A 22,915-nucleotide genomic window follows, 5' to 3' on the forward strand; every position below is an offset into this window, starting at 1 on the left:
AAAACCAGAAATAATTGTTGTTCTAATGTGAGACAACAGATAAACTGAGGTTGGATGTAAAAATTCTCTTAAATAGTAAAAACAAAAAAGCTTCAGTCTCTATTAAGTCTCTACTCTAAACATTTCTTCATCTCATAAACAGTAATTTTATGCTCACATCTTTGATTACAGTTTGGTTTTGTGGTTAATTCCAGTACATCGTTTAAAAAATAAAAGTACATCGTAAATTCTGGTGACGTCATATCCGCTTACCAAGCGGTTTTGACAAAAATATTTTTGTTTTTTTAGATTTTTTTATTAAAAAATATTTTGTGACTTAAAATGTTGTAAATTATTTTCGTAAAAAAATTAATATTCGGATTATCGAAATGTAAAAGGCTTTTTCAGAATGAAGTAATCAGCGTGACCCGGAAGTAAACAGCAGCGCGCGGCGCTAGCAGCTTGTAGCTAGCTTGTGTTCAGAGACCGGCGGCGGTTTTGTCCGGACGTTCGTGAAGTTTTTGGACCGAAAGGAGGATAGGAACTGTCAGCATCGAGTGAAAAAGCAGCGTAAAGAAGGTGTTTGTGGGAGTTGGAGCTGAAGATCGGAGCAGGAACCATGTCTTCCCTTCAGTCTCTGAGACAGTTGATCAGCGAGCGACTAGGTGCTGCTGCTGAAGAAATCTGCAGACTCTGTGAAGGAACCATCGTCCAGTACGAGGAGGAGCTCTGTCGTCAGCGCAGACTGCTGGATGTCATCTGGAAACCACAGCTGCAGCTCCACCACATAGGTATGTCACCTTCATCACACAGAGAAGAACACAATTGAACAACACACGCACGCGACAGTATGAAATGTGGCCAAAATGTGCAAGAAATTTCAGCAAATCAGAGTCATTTAGCATAAATCTTCTTTAACTTCAGGACAATATCAGAATAGATGGATCACTGTTTCAGTGGAATTTTGCAGCAAAAACTACAGAGTAGTTGACAGCATGATAGCATCAGATACAGATAATTGTAGGCAGATGTTGGACAGTACAACGTAATGCTGATGATTCAGATAAGAAAAGAATTCCCTGATTAAATTGAGAGATGACTAAAAGCTTAAACTGATTCTGTAGCATAATTTAAAATAAAAGTCAAAACCAGAAATGCTTTTTCGTTTTCAAAATGAAGCTGCATTTTTTGACTCAAATTATAATGAGAAAACAATCCACCAAAATGCTTTTTCATTTTCTACTCCAACATTGATTATTCTGTCACTGAACTAAAATGATAAAGAAAATGGTATTTGACATCTCTCAGCGTCTGCCCTAAAGACCTCCGTCTGCAACATGTGGGCTTATTTTACCGTGTCTGAGACCAACGACTCACTCGCTGTTTGAAAAATGTCTTCGACAGAAGTGTCACAAAGAGGGTCAAAGGTCAAGCTTTAACACCACAATCTCACAAGCTATTTGAAAATTCACCACCACCATGTGTGGAAAGAATATGAAGCTGCTGTCATTGCTGGTGCTTACCACAGTTTAAGGGGCCACCAAAAAAAATTACAAGATTTAAAGTTGTAGATTTATGAGAAAAAAAACTGGTAAACTTAAGAGATTAAAGTGGAGGTGAGCATACAGAGCAGCTATTGACGTCAGGTGACTATGGGATTTCTGGGTATGTGAATGAAAAAAAAATAAAGCTCTGGTCCTCTACACCCAAATGTGTCTTTGAGCTCCTTATTTTATGAAACTCTGCTTTACCAACACTGACAATAATTTGATTTTGAGTCGCCAAAAGGTTCTGAATTTCTTTGTTTTTCAAACCTATCTGGAAATAAAGCTTCACAAAAGGATCCACATATTTCCTCTTTAAGCTAGGCTCCAATAAACGGAAAACTTTGGTGTTTTTTCCTCGTTAATCTATGACTTTGTTCTTGTAAATTTGACTCAGAAGTCGTGATTAAAAAACAAAGTTTATAAACTGCCCTAAAACTCCATTTTAAGCGTTAGCACTTATTCAAAGAAAAAAAAAGGAAAGTTTCTGGGCATTTGAGAAGTATTTTAAAAATATCAGTTGACTATTGGTATCCGGATTGGTTGTAAAAAGTCATAATGTTGCATCACTACTACAGAGTGTATCAATGTTTAATCTAAATCTAATTTGAATAAAAGTTTTAGCTTGGTACATTATGTGGATAATCTTAAAATGAACTTTTTACTCTATTGATGATCAAGAATTTATTACAGATTATGAATTAGCCAAACCTCCTTCCATGCAATATCTTCAACAAACATGTTCCAATAAGACACTCCTTCTCAATCATTTTTTGCCAGGCCCCCCCACAAAAAAGAAAATGTTTCGCGCCCCATACACACACACATACACACAGCCACATGGTGACAGTATATTAGGTTAGTATCTATAATAAATGAAGTAAGTATACCTAAACATTTAACAATAAAAAAGAAAAAAATCAATATAAATCCACTTTCAACAAATATTAACTGTATTTAGCCACAGAAACCATTTTCTAGTCTAAAACAGAAAAGAAGCTTAAAGTGCCTGAAATAAAATAATCTGTCATTATTTAAACTAGAAACATTTTGACCAACTGAACCATTTGATGTGAATTGATCTGAAAAATGAACACAGCAGCACCAATATATTTAATGTTTTAGTCTGAAGAAACAGATAAAAACATTGTGCTGATTTTTTTTCTAAATTATGTATTGTTTATTTATGATCTTAAAGAGTGCAGCTGTTTTCCTGCATTACTGCTGTCTTTATGTCAAATACTGACACAACTAAATTACAGGCAGACAACATTGATAGAAAATAAAGACACGTCATCAAAATGTCTACATTAATTAATAAGAATTACATTATTAGCATGAGCTGGGGAATCTGAATGCACACGATGATCCTGGTGTTGCACAATCCAGGCAGCGCTTGCAGCTAGCCACGCCCCCCGTTCCACCTCGCAGCCTGAGCCCACTACCCCTCCCCTTTTATTCTCACATGTGGGACAGGAGACGGGAGCAGCTGCAGGGACGGCAAATCACAGATTTCAGAAAACTATTTAAAAATAACTATTTAAAAAAACTATTTTAATAAATTGGAAACACAAGAAAAATATAAATATAAGTCAATTCAGAAATCTGCTGTTTGATCATATCAGCTTGGAAAAAAAGTCAGCCCAAAGTTCAAGTAACTTTGAAAGAATTCAGTCTCTCTGGTCTCCCGTGGCTGACTCCATGACTTAGGCTACGTTCACACTGCAGGGCTTAATGCTCAATTCGGATTTTTTCAAAAAATCCGAATTGAGCATTAAGCCCTTTTGCTAGACCGTTTACATTTCCAAGTAAATCCGAACTTTTGTGATCTCCAGTGTGACCGTGACACGACCCAAACGAGACCCGCATGCGCAGAAGCCAGAAGAATACTCAACGGTGAACGACGTCACTTGTTTGCGGAGCCAACGTTAACAATGGATGTCAACAACAGTGTTGTCAAAAGCGGAGCTCTTTTTGTAATATTAAATTTATTTTCACAAAGGAGCAGCACAATTACAATCTTCTCATTTTAAGAAGGCATTGGAGTCGGGATCGTCTGTACCCACTGTAGTGGAAGAGGAATGTGTATGTGCTGGGGCCGCGCGCCCGCGTGTGTGCAAGCGCGTGCCGCGATAGAGAATAGGGGGGGGGGGGGGGGCAGTGTGGGCGCGCATTCATGTTGTGTGTTACGGAGGACGGTAATAAAAGAAGGTTTCCCCCAAAATAAATGCTATGGACTCTTTATTAACCCGTTCTGGAGAATCTAAGGTTTAGAACAGGGAGGAGGAGGAGGATCGCCTCGGGTCCCCCGCGCTTCTGAGCACGGTGGAAAGGGGAGAAAGAAAAAAAAGTTATCGCGGTAAAGGTTCAACACCACGCTCTGCCATTTAGCTGGAATTTTTTTCAAAAACCGCCCAGTTGCGGTAAGAACCCTGGAGTTTGGCTTGAATAGAGCGATCACCCCAAATATTAATCCAATCAGTGACCTCCCTTCCCTTCCACTGACTGGTCTCAGTAGCATCGTCCACCATGGTTGATGTTTACGTTCTCGTTCCCGCCTACTTCAACGCAAAATGATGACGTTTGTTGCGTGTCGATGACGTACAGTTCGGAATCAAGTCGCCTGGCCGGTCACACGGCGGTCGCAATTGAAAAGATCGGCTACAATTCGGAATCAGGACGGCAAACCCACGGGGCCTGGGTCGCATTTGAAAAGATCGGATCTGTGTCATTCAGACTGTCATGAAAAGATCGGAATTGGGCCACTTAGGGGCAAAAAATTCGGAATTGGGTCGTTTCAGCCTGCAGTGTGAACGTAGCCTTAGAGGGTGGGGGGCCTGGTAGTCGCTGCTCCTTGCCCTTCTGCCGTGGTTCGGGGTGGGGGTCGGGGCTGGCTCTTCTCTCTCTGTGTGAGGTGGGCCTCAATAACGGGCCTCAATAAAAGCCCTGTGTGTGACTGACTGATCAGGATATGGAGGAGTTTTACTGTCAGTTTTCACCATTAATAACCCAACTACTAACATCACAGCATGAGAAGAAACTGGTTCAGTAGAATTCAGTGTCATCCTCCTGGAGATACACTGGATGTTCTTTTGAATTAAAATTATTAATATGAACACAGCTTTATTTAAAATTGAAATGCTTCTGGACAGTTTAGTTTGCTGATATCTAACATGTGCTTTCCAGTTTAGTTTTTCATCAATAATTAACCCAATGAAATGTATTTTCACGAACCTTTTTTCACCCTGTTTATTTTAACATTTCTATTTTTTCATAATGGTTACCAAACTGCATCAAATAACACAATGAAGCATTCAGTGTCTATGAGGCGTTAATAGCTGATAGCAGAAAGATCTGTGAATGCTCTTTCTGACTGAAGGAGATCCTCAGTGCTTCCATGGTCTCACACAGAGGATGAAGAGGATTGTCCATGATGGATTCCAGTTTTCCTAACATCTTACTCTCACCCATCACAGTCACAGACTCTAGGGAACATCCCAGTACAGAGCTGGATCTCTGCAGCAGTTTGTCGATCTTCCTCCTGTTCCTGTCCATGCATCCACTCCCCACCAACACACGCCGTAGAAGAGGACAGATGCAATAACGCCATCATAAATAGTCCGTAAGAGTCCTGCAAACTCTGAAGACCTTTGTCTCCTCAGCAAGTGGAGTCAACTGGCCCTTCTTGTTCAAGATGTCTGCGTTAGTCATCCAGTTCAGTCTGTCATTGAGGTGAACACCGAGGTATTTCTGAGAGTCCAACGTCTCAATGTCTTTTCCTGGATGTTCATGGATGAAACAGGAAGTGACTTCCTTCTGAAATTGATGATCATCCACAGCATGTCCATATTTGTGGTGGGGTGTATCCTCTTCACCAAGGGGTTAAATGGGGGCTTAAGAATGTCCAGGTTGTGTTAGAGTTGCCCAGGGGGGGTAAAGATGATTAGCTGTAGGTGTCATGGTATGGGTTTATTTTGTCTTGGTTTTTGCTTCATTTCTTGTTCTGTCATCGTTTGTTCTGTTTCCTGTTTTATTTTTAAAGGTGTTCTGTTTGGTCATGTTCCTGAGTTTTACTTCCTTGTCCCAATCTGTCCTGATCATGTTCACCTGTGTCTTGTGTGCCCTGTCTGTTTTTAAGTCTTGCTTCTCCCTTTCTCTTGTTCTGGTCCATTAACGTCACTAACGTCTTCATGTCATAGCATCATTTATTTCTTGGATGTTTCCATGTTTCTTGCCACGCCACAGTAAGTCTAGTTGTTGTGCCGGACGCACCCCGACTCACCCCTTTTTCCAACGGGGTGCCGGACCCACTCTGGCCCCAGCTTGACCCGCCGACCGACTGCTGGCCCGACCCACCGGCCGACTGCTGGCCCGACCCGCCGGCCGACTGCTGGCCCAACCCGCCGGCCGACTGCTGGCCCGACCCGCCGGCCGACTCCACGCCTGACACGCCGGCCGACTCCGTGCCTTACACGCCGGCCGACTCCGTGCCTTACACGCCGGCTGACTCCACGCCTGACACGCCGGCTGACTCCACGCCTGACCCTCCAGTCGACTCCACGCCTGACCGGCCAGCTGTCTGCACGCCTGACCGGCCAGCTGACTCCACGCCTGACACGCCGGCTGACTCCACGCCTGACCCTCCAGTCGACTCCACGCCTGACCGGCCAGCTGACTCCACGCCTGACCGGCCAGCTGACTCCACGCCTGACCGGCCAGCTGACTCCACGCCTGACCGGCCAGCTGACTCCACGCCTGACCGGCCAGCTGACTCTTCGCCTGACCTGCCAGCTGATTCCATGCCTGACCGGCCAGCTGACTCCACGCCTGACAGGCCAGCTGACTCCACGCCTGACAGGCCAGCTGACTCCACACCTGACCGGCCAGCTGACTCCACGCCTGTCTCCATGCCTGACTCCACGCCTGTCTCCATGCCTGACTCCACGCCTGTCTCCCTGCCTGACTTCACGCCTGCATCCACGCCTGCATCCACGCCTGCCTCCATGCCTGCCTCCATGCCTGCCTCCAAGCCTGCCTCCAAGCCTGCCTCCAAGCCTGCCTCCATGCCTGCCTCCACGCCTGCCTCCATGCCTGCCTCCATGCCTGCCTCCATGCCTGCCTCCATGCCTCACTCCATGCCTTACGCCTCGGAGGACTCCATGCCTGACGCCTCGGAGGACTCCATGCCTGATGCCTCGGAGGACTCCATGCCTGACGCCTCGGAGGACTCCATGCCTGACGCCTCGGAGGACTCCATGCCTGACGCCACGGAGGACTCCATGCCTGACGCCTCGGAGGACTCCATGCCTGACGCCACGGAGGACTCTATACCGGACCTGCCTCGCCGGACCGCTCGGCCTCCCGGACGTCCTCCGGACCTGCCTCGCCGGACCGCTCGGCCTCCCGGCCGTCCTCCGGACCTGCCTCGCCGGACCGCTCGGCCTCCCAGCCCGGCCTCCCAGCCGTCCTCCGGACCTGCCTCGCCGGACCGCTCGGACACCCGGCCGTCCTCCGGACTCTTCTCGGCCTTGCTGGCGTGCCAAGCCCGGCCTCCCTGTACTGAGTTGCCTGTCACAGTTAGTCTCACGGGCCCCCTCCTCCTTGGTGGACTGTTGGAACCTCGGAGCGGTTCCTGGAGAGGGGGGTACTGTCATGGTATGGGTTTATTTTGTCTTGGTTTTTGCTTCATTTCTTGTTCTGTTTCCTGTTTTATTTTGAAAGGTGTTCTGTTTGGTCATGTTCCTGAGTTTTACTTCCTTGTCTCTATCTGTCCTGATCTTGTTCACCTGTGTCTTGTTTGCCCTGTCTGTATTTAAGTCTCGTCTCTCCCTTCCTCTTGTGCTGGTCCATTAACATTACTAACGTCTTCATGTCATAGCGTAATTTATTTCTTGGATGTTTCCATGTTTCTTGCCACGTCACACACTGCAAAAAAAGAAAATTTGGCAGAACTTAAAATTGTAAGGCAACAAACTTCGGTAAAATTTTGAGTTAAGGACCTAAACTCAATATTTTAAGTTTTGTGTTGGAGTTTTCAAACTCATTTATCTAAGTTCTTCTAACTCAGTTGTAAGTTGTATGAACTTAAAAGTTCAAGTTGGATTAATTTTGAATTGTAATTTTGACCAACTCAGATGTAAGTTATAGTGACCTAAAATGTCGAGTAATCCTAACACTGAATCTTGATTTTTCACAACTCAGGCTTAGATGTACAGACTTAATTTTTTAGGCTGGAACAACCGTAAATTCCAATTATTGCTGACTTGACCAGAGGTTGAAATAATTTAAATTTGAGTATTAAGAGCACCTCTACTTTTAACTTTTAGTACAGTTCAGTAATCATACATACTTTATACCATTCTGCTTTTAATTTTTTATTTCCACATGCAGCCCAGATCTTCTCAAGATCATTGAGGCACAGGTTAGCAGTCACAGCTTACCTGCATGTGTGCAGAAGGACAAATACATATGCTTAACCATACTTTATAACAGCAACAACATGAGGGTCATTTCTCTTCACAGCTCCCTAACTCAAGGTTTGGGAATCAACACTTCCCATGAGTGTTAGTTGCCTTGGGCGGGGCTAAGGCCCAGTTCCACAAAACGTTGTTTACAAAATGGCTGAAGCCCTGGGGGGTATTCCAGAAAGGAGGTTATGCTAGCTCCCACGATAAGTTTGAGGCTAAGGAAGTTGATTAATTCAATTAAGTAGGTGTAACTTTGATGCTGCTGTTAGATCGACACCGCAAGGAATTGTGGGATACAACGTACTTTATGTACTTGCTGTGCACGTGCATTAACCCAGGGTTACCAAGTCAAGCGTGATTACTCTAACTCATATCAGATCTTTAGGAACCAACATAGGATTTCAGCCAGAGTTCAGAGTTAAAGTCAGGGTAGTTTAAACATTCTTCCTGAAATACCCCCTGGTTCGTGTCTGTAACACACACACAAACACACATATGTATAACTGATTCTAATACTTGTGTCATTAAATAAGAGTTAAAACTTCTCCACTTGACACTTCTTGACAAACCACTCAATCAGTGGACATTGCCAACTCCAAAAGTTGGCATTCCCGCATTTCACAATTAAAAAAGATAAGTTCACAGAACTTTATCACACTGTAATGAGCTGCAACTCAGATATATAAGTACAGACAACTCAACAAATAATGTTGAACTGTACGACTACCTTAACTTGCTGAACTGACTTAAATTGTTGGATTTATTAGTAGAACTTAGATTATAGAGTTATTACAACATAAAAGATTTTGTTAAGTCAAAAAATTTAAGTTGGATTTATTACAGTGCAGTAAGTCTAGTTTTGTTTTTGTTATCCTGCTCGGCAGCGCCTTTTGTTTGCACTGAAACCGTTTGCCTCCTGCCTCTGCGTCTGGGTCCTACCTGCTCTCCTGTCCCCCATACCCTGACAGTAGGCCTTTTTTGCGTTGGCAAACAGCAAGTTCAGTGTTTATTGCCCCTGCTCTGGCAGTCAACATACTGGGTGAAGTTGGGGTAGAAAGAGGGATGGAGTTAAAGTCTCCATAAATTATGAGAAAGGACTGTGGATGTGCTGTTGGGAGCTAAGAGACAGAGGTGGATATGTCTTCACAGGCTGCTTTAGCCTCTGCAGATGGTGGAATGTTAACACAATAACAAGAATACTCCCCTCCCCCCCCAGATTGTACGGCTGAACGCTGTCTGCTAACTGTTCAATGTCTTTGATGCAGTTTTGTCTTGTGGGTTACACCATCCCCCATTAACGTACACCACAAGCCCCCTCCCTACCACCTACCAGTCCGCTCTCACTAGTTGGAAATGCTCCAGAGTTCCATCAGAGTTTGGTGTGAGGTCCATGAGCCAGGTCTCCATGAACGGCAGGAGACTGCTCTGCTGGTACTCCTATTGCAGTCTGGTTAGCGCTGGGATGTCCTTCATTATTTTGGGAAAATGTCTTTCATTCTGCATGAGGATGGATGGACGCTTTACTTGTAGCGTTCCTTCCTCTCCTGGTGCTTAACTCAAATTCTACAGCCTCTCCTGTGACGGCGTAACTCTTTGAGAATCTCCAGTCGCTTCTCTGCTAGCATGTTGATGCCTGGTGACAACAGCTGATTGCACGTGTAAATAATGCACCCACTGATCATTTCAGACCCTGACGTGGTGGAAAATAATTCAGAAATGAGTAGCAGGTGTGCCACTACTCTGATCAAATGTCAAAAGTCCATGTCTGTACTACTCAGGCAAGCTGAGGTAACTGACAGCCTATTGTGGCGCCCATCGCAATACTGATGAGAATCATTAAGTGTTCTCTAATTTAGACTAGTTACAAACATGTCTTAATAGTGTTTCACTGCAACTTCATTACAAATATTTACAGCATCTAACAAAAGATCAAAAGGTTATGGCCTTGCCATATGAAAGTTATTGAACCTTTGCTGAACTTTTGTCATGTTACTCAGCTGTTTTTACAGAAAACTTTCAATTCCTTAAATAAGGATAAAATAATAATAACACAATTTTGTAAGTGCCTGAAGACAAAAATGTGTTGTGCAGGTTTTTCAATGAATATGAATGTTTTTCCTCCCTTGTTTGCTCAGTTGAATCCTTCACTAAGGTTCAGCCATCTTGAATTTTCTTAATACTTGTCCTAATTCATTGAATATAGTGAGGTCAGATGTCACGTTAAGTCCCTTTGTGAAGGCCTGTTAACATAAATGTTTTAAGTTAAGGGTCATTGTTCCCTTGGATGTATGAAGCCTTGTAAAATGAAAACCAGACTTTTTGTAAAGAATATCTGCTGTTTCAGTGTGTGTTGAACAAATTAGTCCACTTAGATTTAGTCCACTTAGATTTAGTTACCTGCAATAGTCATACGTTTGTAGTTCCTTTTTTGGTTCACAGAGTGTAGTTAATCTTTTAACCCTGAAGAATAATCTGAGCCCGAATTGAGTGGTTTCAGTGCTAAAAAGTCTTGTGTAACGTGTGTGTTCATAGTGTGTTGGTGTAGGGAGTGTGTGAATTAAGAGCTGTAGTTGGTATTAAAATTGGTGGGTAATATTTCAGAAATCCTTAAAATTTCTTGATGTGAGGTGTTTGCCCCGAACTCTCACCTCACAGAGAGAAGGCTCTAGTTTAAATCTCAGCTGGGTCCTTGCTGTATGGAGTTTGCGTGTTCTCCTTGTGCCCCCGCCATAGCACCCATAGGTGTGCATATGAGTGTGTGTGCTCTGTGGTCAGGTGATGGACTTGCAACCTGTCCGTGGTGGACCCTGGCTTCCTGGTATAAACCCCAGGATTCCCATGACCTCAAAAGGGATTCAGGGGGTTCAGAAAATGGATGAATGGGTGGATTATTTTTTTAATTAAAAATTTAAAGCAATTATCTTCCGAATGAAGTGATTACAATTTTTATTGGTACTTAACAAAGAACAATTTTTTTAAAAAGTGTAAACAAGCTTCTTGTTGGGTTTGTGTCTCTGCAGTGCTCCCCCAGCATTGGATGACTGAAGAGGAAGATCTTCGCAACCAGCAGAGGAACTTTAGAATGGAACTGAAGGAACCAGAACATCCACGGATTAAGGAGGAACTGCAGGAACCAGAACCTTCAGAAATTAAAGAGGAACTGAAGGAACAAGAACCTCCACAGATTCAAGAGGAACAGGAGGAACCAGAACCTTCAGAAACTAAAGAGGAACTGCAGGAACCAGAACCTCCACAGATTCAAGAGGAACAGGAGGAACCAGAACCTTCAGAAACTAAAGAGGAACTGCAGGAACCAGAACCTCCACATATGAAAGAGGAGCAAGAAGAGCTCTACATACGTCAAGGTGAAGAGCAGCTTGATCTGAAGCAGGAGACTGATACCTTGATGGAGATTCCTACTTATGAGGAAGAGGAGAACAGTGAAGCAGATCTAAACAATCAGCAGAGCTTAAATGTAACTGATAGTCAGGATGAAGAAGGAAACCAACATGAAGAATCAACATCAACTACAGATGGAGAGACAGATCCACAGAAGAAAGATCAGAGGAAGCGAAGAGACAGACGTCATGCCCAAAGTGGGTACCGCTCTCACATGTCACAAAGTCAGAGTGACATCAACTTGGAGGAAATAACAGAAAAACGTGTTCGTGACAAAACTTTAAGGAAAATTGCTTCAAAGAAGAAATGTAAAAAAAAAGAGAAACCAAAGAAAAACTCTTGTAAAGAGTGTGGAAGATGTTATACTACTGCTCAAAGTTTGAAGTATCACATGTCTACCCATACAGGAGAAAGGCCTTATTCCTGTAAAAAATGCAGCAAAAGGTTTGTTCAGAAGTCTCATGTCACGTGTCACATGTTAACTCACACAGGAGAGAAGCCTTTTTGCTGCAAAGAATGCAACAAATGTTTCCGGTATAGTTCTGTGCTCACTCATCACATGTATACTCACACAGGAGAGAAGCCTTATTCCTGTAAGGAATGCAAGATGAATTTCAGAAAACAATCTCATCTCTCATCTCACATGCTAACTCACACTGGAGAGAAGCCTTATTCCTGTAAGGAATGCAGAAAAAGTTTCACTCAGAGGTCTCATTTAACACGTCACATGTTAACCCACACTGGAGAGAAGCCATATTCCTGTAAAGAATGCAACATGCGTTTCCGGTATAGATCTGTGCTCACTCATCACATGTTAACTCACACAGGAGAGAAGCCTTATTCCTGTAAGGAATGCAACAAGGACTTCAGGAAAAAATCCAATCTCTCATCTCACATGTTTACTCACGCAGCAGAGAAGCCTTATTCCTGTAAAAAATGCAGCAAACGTTTCACCCAAAGGTCTCTTGTCACACGTCACATGTTAACCCACACACGGTAGAAACAGCTTCCAGTTCAACAATCATTCCTCCTTTTCAGGAGAAATAATTGCAGGTATCACTGTAAGTTTCCTGTTCTGCGATAAATGATTCTTGTTTACAAAGGTTCAATTTTTTTTAAAGTATAGTTTTTTTTTTAATCAGAGAAAATGTTTTCAAATGCTTATAAATAAATGATATATCAGCCGTTTCTGAAGCACTCGGTGTGTGTTAATTCGGAACAGAAAATTTTGTGTGTTTTTTATTTGTCAGTTCCATTTTGTATCTTGTTAAAAAGTGTCAAATAAAAGACAATATTTGTTAGTTTGTATTGGAGTTAATATGAAATAATATTGTTTATGAATTCATTTTGAAATGATAACTAAGTCATAGATCCATCAACCGATACCTGTTAACTAGTTTACCTTAGTCTAGACCTGTGTTTCCAAGTGAAGCAGGTTAGTTCATCAGAGAAAATGTTTATTAAATGTTCCTAAATAAATGATTTTCAGCTCCTTCTGAAGCACTCTGTGTGTGTCTGTCATTTCTAACAAAAACATTGTTTCTTTGTTAGTTGCAGTTGCACTTGTATCAAGTTGAAACGCTGAAATAAATAAAAAAATATTTGGCAATTTATATTTTAGCTTATCTGAAATTATATGGTTTATAATTTATTTCTTAAATTATAATTAATAGATCTCTCAACCTATACCTGCTAGCTAATTATAGTCTAAACCTGTGTTGATCGGCATGTTTTGACCTAAGCCACATTTTTTTCATGAAGCAAAGTCAGAGGGTGCACATCATTCTGTTGGCTCTAACACTTGGCTGGGGATCCTGCCTCAGGCTTGTCTTCCGCCCTCAGTCGTCCCCTAACTCCATCTGGATGAAGCTAATCTGATGGATTATTAACATGTAGTTGTAGGGTTAAACAAGTTAATTGTTCACTTAGGACAGGGGTCTCGAACTTGCGGCCCGCAGGCTATTTGCGGCCCCCAAGATGATATTTGGCCCCCCCTTCCCCCCAATATGAAAGTTTAATGGTAGAGTGTCCCCCCAGTTTATATGAATAACACTTTTTCAGTACTGTGCACAGAGCTGACTAACCAACCAATCACAGTGGGGTATGTGACTCTTGGGGGCATGACATTGACTGGGCTTGAAAGCAGGGAATCATTTAAGCATTTAAGGCATGAAACCTGACAGCCCCCTCCCCGGACCACATTGAGGAGTTCCTTACTTTCCTTTTTAGAACGTTGCATGTTATTTTCAAAATACATGTATTTAGTGCTTAACTTATTTCTGTGCTGCACAGACCCAGAGGAGGGTTAAGGTTATGGTTACACCCGGCGGCATATTAACCCCATATCAACCCCAACCAAACGGTTCTCGTGCGTGGCTGTTACTTCAGCACGCCATTTGCGCAGGAGATGATGGGTCAGCTGAGGAGAATAAATGTCCCACACCTACATGCATGACAGCTAACGGGACTTTAACATTGAACACGTGTGAGCAACAAGATTTAGTCTTAGACACATTAAAATACGAGGGGAAAATGCAACGATAGTTGTGTTTGAGATGATTATGTCGCCAACAAAAATTTCCATTGATTTTTTATTCTTTCTTTTATCTCAGGTATCTGTATCAATTGTTCTGATCTCCAGTGAACAGTGCCCGTTCTTTTACGAACCACAGTGTCATGATACGACGAGAGTTCAGAATGACGCAGTAATCAAAGCCAAAGGTGGCTACTATGAAGAACCTACAACATGACATATTCTCAGTTGTTTCACACTTTTTGTTATCTATAGAATTCCACATCTGTTCATTCATAGTTTTGATGCCTTCAGTGTGAATCTACAATGTTCATAGTCGTAAAATAAAGAAAACTCTTTGAATGAGAAGGTGTGTCCAAACCTTTGGTCTGTACTGTGTGTGATTACATGTGTGGCAAAGCTACACCGTGGTTCATGAGCTGTTTTCTGTGGAAAGAAGCTCTGTTCATTATGAATACAGACTCCTTGTGTTTTCCAAAGGGGGGAAAAAGCATGGATGAAGGGGAGGGTGGGTCATTTTAAGAACAGAACCCCCCCCCCCCTTCCCCTCTGGGCTGGCCTAAGGCATCATTTTCCTCAAATTTTTTTTTTGCACGTTGCAGGCCCCCTCTATCACCCCCAGCCACCAGGGGTCATCAAAACCCTGTTTCTCTTTTCTGTCCGCGTCCACCAGGGGTCACCATTTCTCCACTTTACACCTCCTGGGTCCAGGTGACCCCACTTCTCTTTTTTTTTTTGTCTTAGTCCACCAGAAGGCGCCATGCCTGCTCTCTGCCACCAGATGGTGCCAACTTCACAGTTTGTGTTTCCACCATCATCCACCAGAAAAGGTTGTTTATAGTTTAAGGTGGGGTCATATGGACCCACTAGACAGTGCAGGTAACTATTGATTAAGTCTGTATTCTCCCAGAGTCTGAGTCTTTTTAGTGACAGATGAGGGTCAGACTCTGTCTCTGATGGTCAGACTCTGAGCCTCTGAATCAGCATACGCTGAATCTACAGTTCTGTTTTTATCCATTTTCTATCCGTCTTGTTCCTCTCAGGGTCTCTAAAGCCACAGACTCTGGCTGACTGTTCCAACACAGTCCTTTCTGTGAGGAGGGCAGCTGTTAAGATTTGTTTATTCTGCCTTATTGTCTATTTTCTTTATTTTGCTCCTGAACATTGAGTTGTTCCAGGTAGGACCAACTCCACAGCTGCAGGGGGCAGTATAAGGAAAATGTGAATCCTAATCTACCAGGTAGGTAGATGGAAGAAGTATTTAACCAGGTGACACTGTGCAGGTGGGGGTTTTTGTCTGGCAGTGTTGGTGAGCTGAACAACAAACATTTCAATGCTTGGATTGTAGTTTCAGGTGACACAAAGGGGTAGGAACCTTTGTATGTGTTTATTTGTGCCTGGAGGGAAGTTGAATAAAAGCGGAACCTGTGTGAAGCTACAAGCGTGTCTCGTGTGTTGGTGATATAAAAATATATAAAAATCAGCCACTTGAACATGGTGTCAGAAGTACACCTAGGAGGGGTTTGAACTGGAGAAAAAAAAGTGGATTTTGCCGTTCGTAGTCGTCATCGAAGTCCAGGACGGCCGCCATGAGTCGATTTCAGGTACCCCCACCTCAGCAGTTTTCCTTCAAGGCAGATGACTAGCCTAAGTGGATAAAGCGTTTTGAAAGGTTCCGGATTGCGTCTGGTTTGGAGACTCAAGCCGAGGAGAACCAAGGGAATTCGCTGATTTATTCCATGGGGGAGGAAGCCGAGGATATTCTGGTCTCGTTGCACCTGAGTCCGGAGGAGGCAGTCGACTTCAACACAGTCAAGACAAGGCTGGACGCTCATTTTGTGGCTCGCAGTAATGTAATTTTTGAAAGAGCAAAGTTCAACCAACGACAGCAGGAGATGGAAGAGACGGTCGACAGCTTCCACACTGCGCTGCAATGCCTGGCAGAGCACTGCGGCTACGGCGCTCTTCACAGCAAGATGGTGAAAGACAGATTTGTTGTGGGTGTGAAAGACAAACGGTTATCGGAACAACTACAGATGGACCCAGAGCTGACTTTAGAAAAAGCAGTTAATAGAGCGCGACAGAGGGAGCAGGTTAAAAGGCAGCAAGAGATGCTTCACAGTAACTTCAGAGCGGATGTGCAGGGGGATGGCGTGCATGCGCGTCAACACGACGGCACACGTGTGAAGACAAGAGCACCGCCACACCGCCAAAAAGTAAAGACACACACACAGGACACAGTAATTCAGTGCACGAGATGTGGAGTTTCAAGAGGACGTAGCATGCAGCAATGCCCAGCACGTGAAGCAGTGTGCAATCAGTGCAGGAAAAAGGGACATTATGCAAGAGTCTGCAGAACCAAACAGAGGAAAGACATGAAAATTGCTATGGTAACAGAGGACTCAATTGATGGATTTGCTTTCTTAGGTTCAATGTCTGATAAAGACACAATAAGTCCATGGATAACAGAAGTAGATGTGAGCAGCCATAGCACAGTGTTTAAAATTGACACTGGAGCTGATGTGACTGCAGTTTCAGAGACGCTGTACAAAGAAGGACAGTTTGGCAAGCTGGAGAAGCCAACAAAATTCTTACGAGGACCAGGAGGTTCACGTTTACAAATCCAAGGTATGTTCACAGCTAACCTTCACAAAATAACGAAAACACAAAGGAGGACATCTATGCTGTTAAAGGTTTGAGTATGCCGCTCCTGAGTGGAGCAGCAGCTACTGCTCTACAGCTGGTTGCCAGAGTAGAGAACATCATGCTGGACTCCACAGCGACTGGTAAAAGGGAGTTCCCTAGGCTTTTCAGTGGACTTGGAAAAATGGAGGGAGAGTACAACATTGTGCTGAAGCCGAACGCTCAGCCTTCCTCTTTGTTCACACCAAGACGCATATCTCTTCCCCTCATGCCAAAGGTTAAGGAGGAGCTGACCCGAATGGAGCAGCAGGGGGTCATCTCAAAAGTGGACCAGCCAACTGAGTGGTGAGCACCCATGGTGGTGGTGCCAAAACGCACAGGCAGGGTGAGGATCTGCACTGACCTAACCGAACTGAATCAATCTGTGTTAAGAGAAAAACATCCTCTTCCGTCTGTTGAAAACACATTAGGGCAGCTGGCTGGAGCCAAAGTCTTTTCAAAGTTGGATGCTAATGCTGGATTCTGGCAGATTCCACTATCTAAAGACTCTTCTCTGTTGACCACCTTTATAACTCCTTTTGGACGATACTGCTACAATTGTCTGTGTTTTGGGATCTTGTCTGCGCCCGAGCACTTCCAGAAACGAATGTCACGTATCCTGGAAGGTCTCAAAGGAGTTTTGTGTCAGATGGATGACGTTCTCATCTGGGGAACCACACAAGAAGAACATGATGAGAGACTGAGAAGAGCATTATCTCGTCTCCAAGAGGCAGGTGTCACATTAAATGACAAATGTGAGTTTTCAAAAAGCAGGATTAAATTCTTGGGTCAGATTATTGAAGGATCAGGAGTCAGCCCAGACCCTGAAAAGGTTAAAGCCATCACAGGCATGCAGGAGCCTACCAATGTGAGCGAGGTGAGACGTTTTCTTGGAATGGCAAATCACCTTGGAAAGTTTTTGCCTCACCTGGCAGAAAAGACACGCCCTCTGAGAGACCTGCTGAGGAAGTCTAACATGTGGAACTGGGGTTCACAGCAGCAGAAAGCCTTTGAGAGTATCAGAGCTGATCTGACGACACCCCCGGGACTCGCTCTGTATAACCCAAATGTTGAAACGCTGGTGTCTGCAGATTCTTCTTCCTATGGGATGGGCGCGGTTCTCCTCCAAAAACAAGAAAATGGAGGATGGAAACCGGTCGCGTATGCGTCCAGAGCTTTGAGCGAAACAGAGCAGCGCTACGCCCAAATTGAGAAGGAGGCGTTGGCCTTGACGTGGGCATGTGAGAGGTTTCAAGAGTTTCTCATCGGGAAATGTTTTCACATCGAAACGGATCACAAACCGTTAGTCCCACTGCTGGGTTCAAAGAGATTGGATGAGCTGCCACCCCGCATACAACGCTTACGTATGAGACTGATGAGGTTTTCTTTTACCATCTCTCATGTCGCAGGCAAAAACATCGCAACGGCAGACGTTCTGTCAAGAGCTCCTGTTGGAGGGAATGATTCTGACTTATCGGAGGAAGATATCAACCTGTATGTGGACGCAGTCATAAGCAGCCTACCAGCTACTGAGAGCAGGCTTCAGCAAATTAAGACTCATCAGGAGAATGACGTCATAGTTCAGCAACTCAAAAAGTGCTGCGTGGAAGGATGGCCAGATAAATTCTCAGCTGACAGATCCCTGCAGCCTTACTTGCAGTACTCAGGAGATCTCTCAGTTCACAGCGGTTTGCTACTTTACGGTAGCAGAATAGTGATTCCTGCATCACTGAAGAAGGACATTCTTTCAAAGCTGCATGAAGGACATCTGGGGATAACCAAATGCAGAGCAAGAGCCAAGCAGTCAGTTTGGTGGCCAGGTCTCAGTAAAGAGTTGACAGAAATGATAGAAAAATGTGACGTCTGTGCTCGTGAGAGAACAAACCTGAGGGAAACTTTAATTCCTACTGAGTTTCCTACAAGACCATGGTCCACAGTGGGAGCAGATCTGTTTCAGTTTGGTTCACAGCATTACTTGATTGTGGTGGACTATCATTCCAGGTATTTTGAGGTGGCCAAGCTGACATCTACAACATCTGAAGGTGTTATTGAACACTTTAAATCTGTGTTTGCACGACACGGCATTCCGGATGAGGTGCGCACGGATAATGGACCACAATTTAGTTCTGAGCACTTCCGTAATTTTGTGCGCTGCTGGAACTTCAAACACGTGACTTCAAGCCCGCATTTCCCACAGAGCAACGGTGAGGCGGAACGAGCTGTGAGGACGGTAAAGAATCTTCTCAAGAAGTCTGGGGATCCATATCTTGCTCTCATGGCTTATCGTTCTGCGCCTCTAGCAAATGGATACAGCCCTGCAGAACTTCTGATGGGTAGAAGGATAAGGACGACTGTTCCTATGATTTCTTCTCAGCTTAATCCAGAAGGTGCGGATATGAAGAGGCTGAGAGAGATTGAGCAGAAGTACAGACAAAAGCTTCAGCAAGATTATAACAGCAGACACAGAGCACATGATTTGTCTCAGTTACAGCCTGGAGATCATGTGTGGGTTAAAGGTCTGCAGGAGAGGGGCACGGTTGTTTCGGCTGCAAATACTCCAAGGTCGTACGTCATAGATACACCAAAGGGGGTCCTGCGGAGGAACAGATACCACTTTTCACCAACCCCTGTGGCACCAGAACCACCTGCTCTTTCTCCCCCGGAAGATACGAGAGGAAGTGTGGCCCCTGAAGAAAACGAGTTGGAAGAGGAGACTTCAGTGTCTGAGAGACGGTTTCCAGTAAGAGCCAGGGCGCCGCCAGCGTACCTAAAGGACTATGTTTGTTCAAACAATAGGAACTGAGTGAGTTCTGGGGCAGAATAATCCCCACACTCAGACTGAGGATCTGAGTAGTCTATCTCATTCCTCATAGATAGAAGTTTGTGGTTTTATGTTGAAATGCATGGAGTTGTTAATGGTTTCACTAGGATGTGCACTTCATGTTGGTTATGTGTTTGAACACTTTACAGAGGAGCAGTGCAGTGTTACTGATGAGAAATCTTTTTGTTATGTTACCCTGACGTTCTTCATCTAAGAAAGGGGGATCTAGTATCAGGTGACACAAAGGGGTAGGAACCTTTGTGTGTGTTGATTTGTGCCTGGAGGGAAGTTGCATAAAAGCAGAACCTGTGTGAAGCTACAAGCGTGTCTCGTGTGTTGGTGATCTAAAAATATATAAAACTCAACAGGATGAGTTCGGTGACGCCATTGGTATGTTTATTTCAATTTCAATTATAGTCTGATATTATTATTCAACAAGTGAAATAGTTAAACCACACAATATCTGCAAAAGTTTAAAAGTACATTTCTGACAAAGATTTCTGACATCTGTTTAATTGTGTTCTGTTTTATTTCAAGGTTATCAACCTCTCATCCATTCCTTGTTGAGTTGTCCAGCGTCCTCCGTTGTCTCCTGAGCCATTCGAGTTGGGCAGCATTGAGCATGAAGAGAAATAACTCGACAGCAGCAGTACGGTTCTTTGGACCCTTTGGTGACCCGGTCCTCCTGCTGGTGACCGGGTCATCAAGGTAACCTTGCAGCGAGACACTCTGGCGGCGCGGGGCAGAAATGGTCGTCCCTGGAAGAATCTCTTCATCATCTTGCAGGTCAGGTGTAGAACTGCAGGAACGAGGAGCGATCATTTGTCATGGAGGTCAGCTATCAGGGAGACCCTCTGACAGAGAGTCAGGACTTCATCCACACTACAGAACCAAAGGACCAACGGTCACACTTTGCCCCTGACTGGATCTCTATCCGGATTGATCAGAACTGCATCCCAATCAGGTCCATCAAAGCTGTCGGTTTGATCCAGAAAGAGAACATTGGTCCACAGTATTTAATCCCATTTAAGCTCCGCCTCCAGCTCACACATGTAGGCGGTTCTCTCAGAGGTGCTGATGTTGGAAGGAAGAACACGTCTCTCAGGTGATGGAAGCAGCAGATATTGGAGGAGAAGATTTCATCTGAGAATACGGACAACTCCCAGACCAAAGCTGTTCCTGTATCCAACAGTCTAGAACAGTTTGTCCTGCAGGAAGTTCCTGATGTGTACTTCTCTGCTGGATTTCCATTTTCCTTTTTCCACAACTGATGTCATCAATCTGATCTTTCAAAACACTTTACTTCCTGGTTTGATTGACAGCAAATGTTCCTAAAGATCTGACCCCCTAAAAGCTCCAATAGCAGCTCAGCAGAAACTCTGATCTTTCTTGATGTGGAGGGGCGGAGCCTGAAGAGGAAGCATCTTTCTGCAGGTGGTGCTGCAGCTTTGGGCATGTTTTCCAACTCTTTAGCTTCTGCTGTTCATGGAGTCGTGTCCCTCTGTTCTTGGAAAGGAGAAACCTGCAGAGAACTTTTCCCATTTCCACTCCCTCCTTTCAGCTGCTGCCCTTTGTTCCCCTCTGAATGAGGAGGGAGGGGCTCTCATCTGTTCTGCCCACCCCCATCTAGAAAGACATCAGCACCACCTGAACATTCCAAAGCTCTTTTCCAACCCATTTCTACTGAGAAGGAACCAAACACATGAAGATTAGAACAGCTGGAACAGGATGAGGGGGAAGCTAAAGATTCAAGTCTGTTTGTGAGTCAAAGATAGAATGAAGACAGAAATCAATAGAAAACACAGAGTTGATTCAAAAGAGCATTTATTAGATCCAAACAGGCTGCAGGAATTTGACAGACAGCTTTCAGTTTGAAGCCTTTTGACACTAAGATGCAGTTCTGCAAACAGCCAGCAGGTGTCTCCCTTCTCCCTCCTGCTTCAATGCAGTTGGTGTTGTTGCAGCAGCTGCATCAAAGTGATTCTCTGCATCCAGAGGCTGTCATTCCTCACTAAGATCCACTCTGTTCATTCATGTCCTCTGGAGAAAACAGGCTTTATGCTCTGAAAGTTTCTACTAGTTTAGACATTCTAGAAAATGAAGAGATTCTACTGGATTTAGATGAAACTTCTTTAAAACTGCAGCTAAAAATGCTGTCAGCATGAAAAAGAACAGAGTTTTACCCACAAAACACCAAAGAAAAAGGAAGTTGAGTCAGAAAACTGTGGAAAACATCAATCAAAGCAAAACCCTGAGTCTTTCAAACTGCATGAGTCAATATTTGATCATCAACAGAACAGAGATGATAGAAAAATGATTCAACTGAGAGACTTTTGTTCACTAACTGAGATCAGACAGGTTTTCTGCTCCAAAAACTGACTTCAAAGGACTTGAATCCAGACCAGTGAGTCATGTGACCACAGCGTTTGTCCGTGTCTCCACTATGAACATTCTGGTCACATGACCATGTTGGAGGTTTCTGAATGAAACTCTATTTTTGTTTGTCAATGAGAGTTTCTGGAGAACAGAAATCAAGTGTGAAACATCTGGAACCAGAATCTAGTGATCCAGAGTTCTGGTTCTGTCCCTGTTCCAGAGACAGAACCAGGATCCAACGCCTGACCCACACATAGATCTATGTCATCCAGAAATGTTCTGTCTGATCAATGATTCCCTCAATCCTCGATTGGTCCATCCCAAACTCACATCTGTCCATCAAATGTAGATCAAAGAAGAAAGTGATGATCTAGAAAAGAATCTGTTTGTCTGCAGGTCTGTTTTTCTCCAGATCCTGGAGCTGCTGAACATCTGAATCCAACCCATGTTTCAGATCAACACTCCAAGTTAGAATGAGAAGAGGAAGTGCAGTTCTCCATCAGTCCACCGGGGGAGCTGCAGCACAATAACTGTCCACTTGATGCTGAGAGAGACAGTGGAGCTGATCTCAGATCAGTTCCTGCTGCAGCTCTGACACTCATCTCCACTTCCTCTGATTCCTCCATCACTCTGCTCTCCACCTCCCAGGAACACCGTCCAGTCACAACATCTCTGCAGACCAGCTGCTGCTGCTGCTCCTCTCTGCTCCTCCAGGAGGCAACAGTCCGACTAAGTCTTCTTCCTCCGAACAGTCTTCCTCCGAACAGTCTTCCTCCGAACAGTCTTCTATCTCTGAATAGTCTACATCATCCCACCTGCAGAGAGAAAGTGTAGAGCCAGAGATGAAGGAGTGTCTCCTGATCCTGGTCTGTCAGTCAGTGATGCAGCACAGCAGCAGAAAGAGCAGCAAGAGCTTCAGTCCTGTTCAGAGCAGCAGCTTCCTGTCATCTTCACCTGTTGGAGCTTCTGCTGCTCTGATTGGCTGACTGTTGTCCTGAAGCCTGTCATCATTCTCCTCAGAGCTTCACTGAGAAGCTGCAGCTTCACAGGAAACTCTGCATCTTTGCTCTCAGACTAACTTATCTAACTTAACTAACTTAACTAACCAACATCT

At 44.1% G+C, this 22,915-nt stretch overlaps 1 protein-coding gene across 1 annotated transcript; it reads left to right on the top strand.

Annotated features, from left to right (window-relative positions):
- Positions 1–408: 408 nt before the first annotated feature.
- Positions 409–12,889, top strand: LOC144989142 (uncharacterized). Its single transcript, XM_078941244.1, has 2 exons — positions 409–770; positions 11,011–12,889. The coding sequence occupies exons 1-2, from the start codon at positions 599–601 to the stop codon at positions 12,387–12,389; spliced, it is 1,551 nt and encodes a 516-aa protein (XP_078797370.1). The 5' UTR covers positions 409–598; the 3' UTR covers positions 12,390–12,889.
- Positions 12,890–22,915: the final 10,026 nt, after the last annotated feature.

This window comes from Oryzias latipes, chromosome 2 (genome assembly GCF_053564925.1).
Source record: "Oryzias latipes strain Hd-rR chromosome 2, Olatipes_Hd-rR_3.1".
NCBI lineage: Eukaryota > Metazoa > Chordata > Actinopteri > Beloniformes > Adrianichthyidae > Oryzias > Oryzias latipes.

Coding starts and splice junctions, on each gene's coding strand:
- LOC144989142 (XM_078941244.1), top strand. CDS start 599: ATGTCTTCCCTTCAGTCTCTGAGACAGTTGATCAGCGAGCGACTAGGT. Junction 771..11,010: donor GCTGCAGCTCCACCACATAG/GTATGTCACCTT, acceptor GTGTCTCTGCAG/TGCTCCCCCAGCATTGGATG.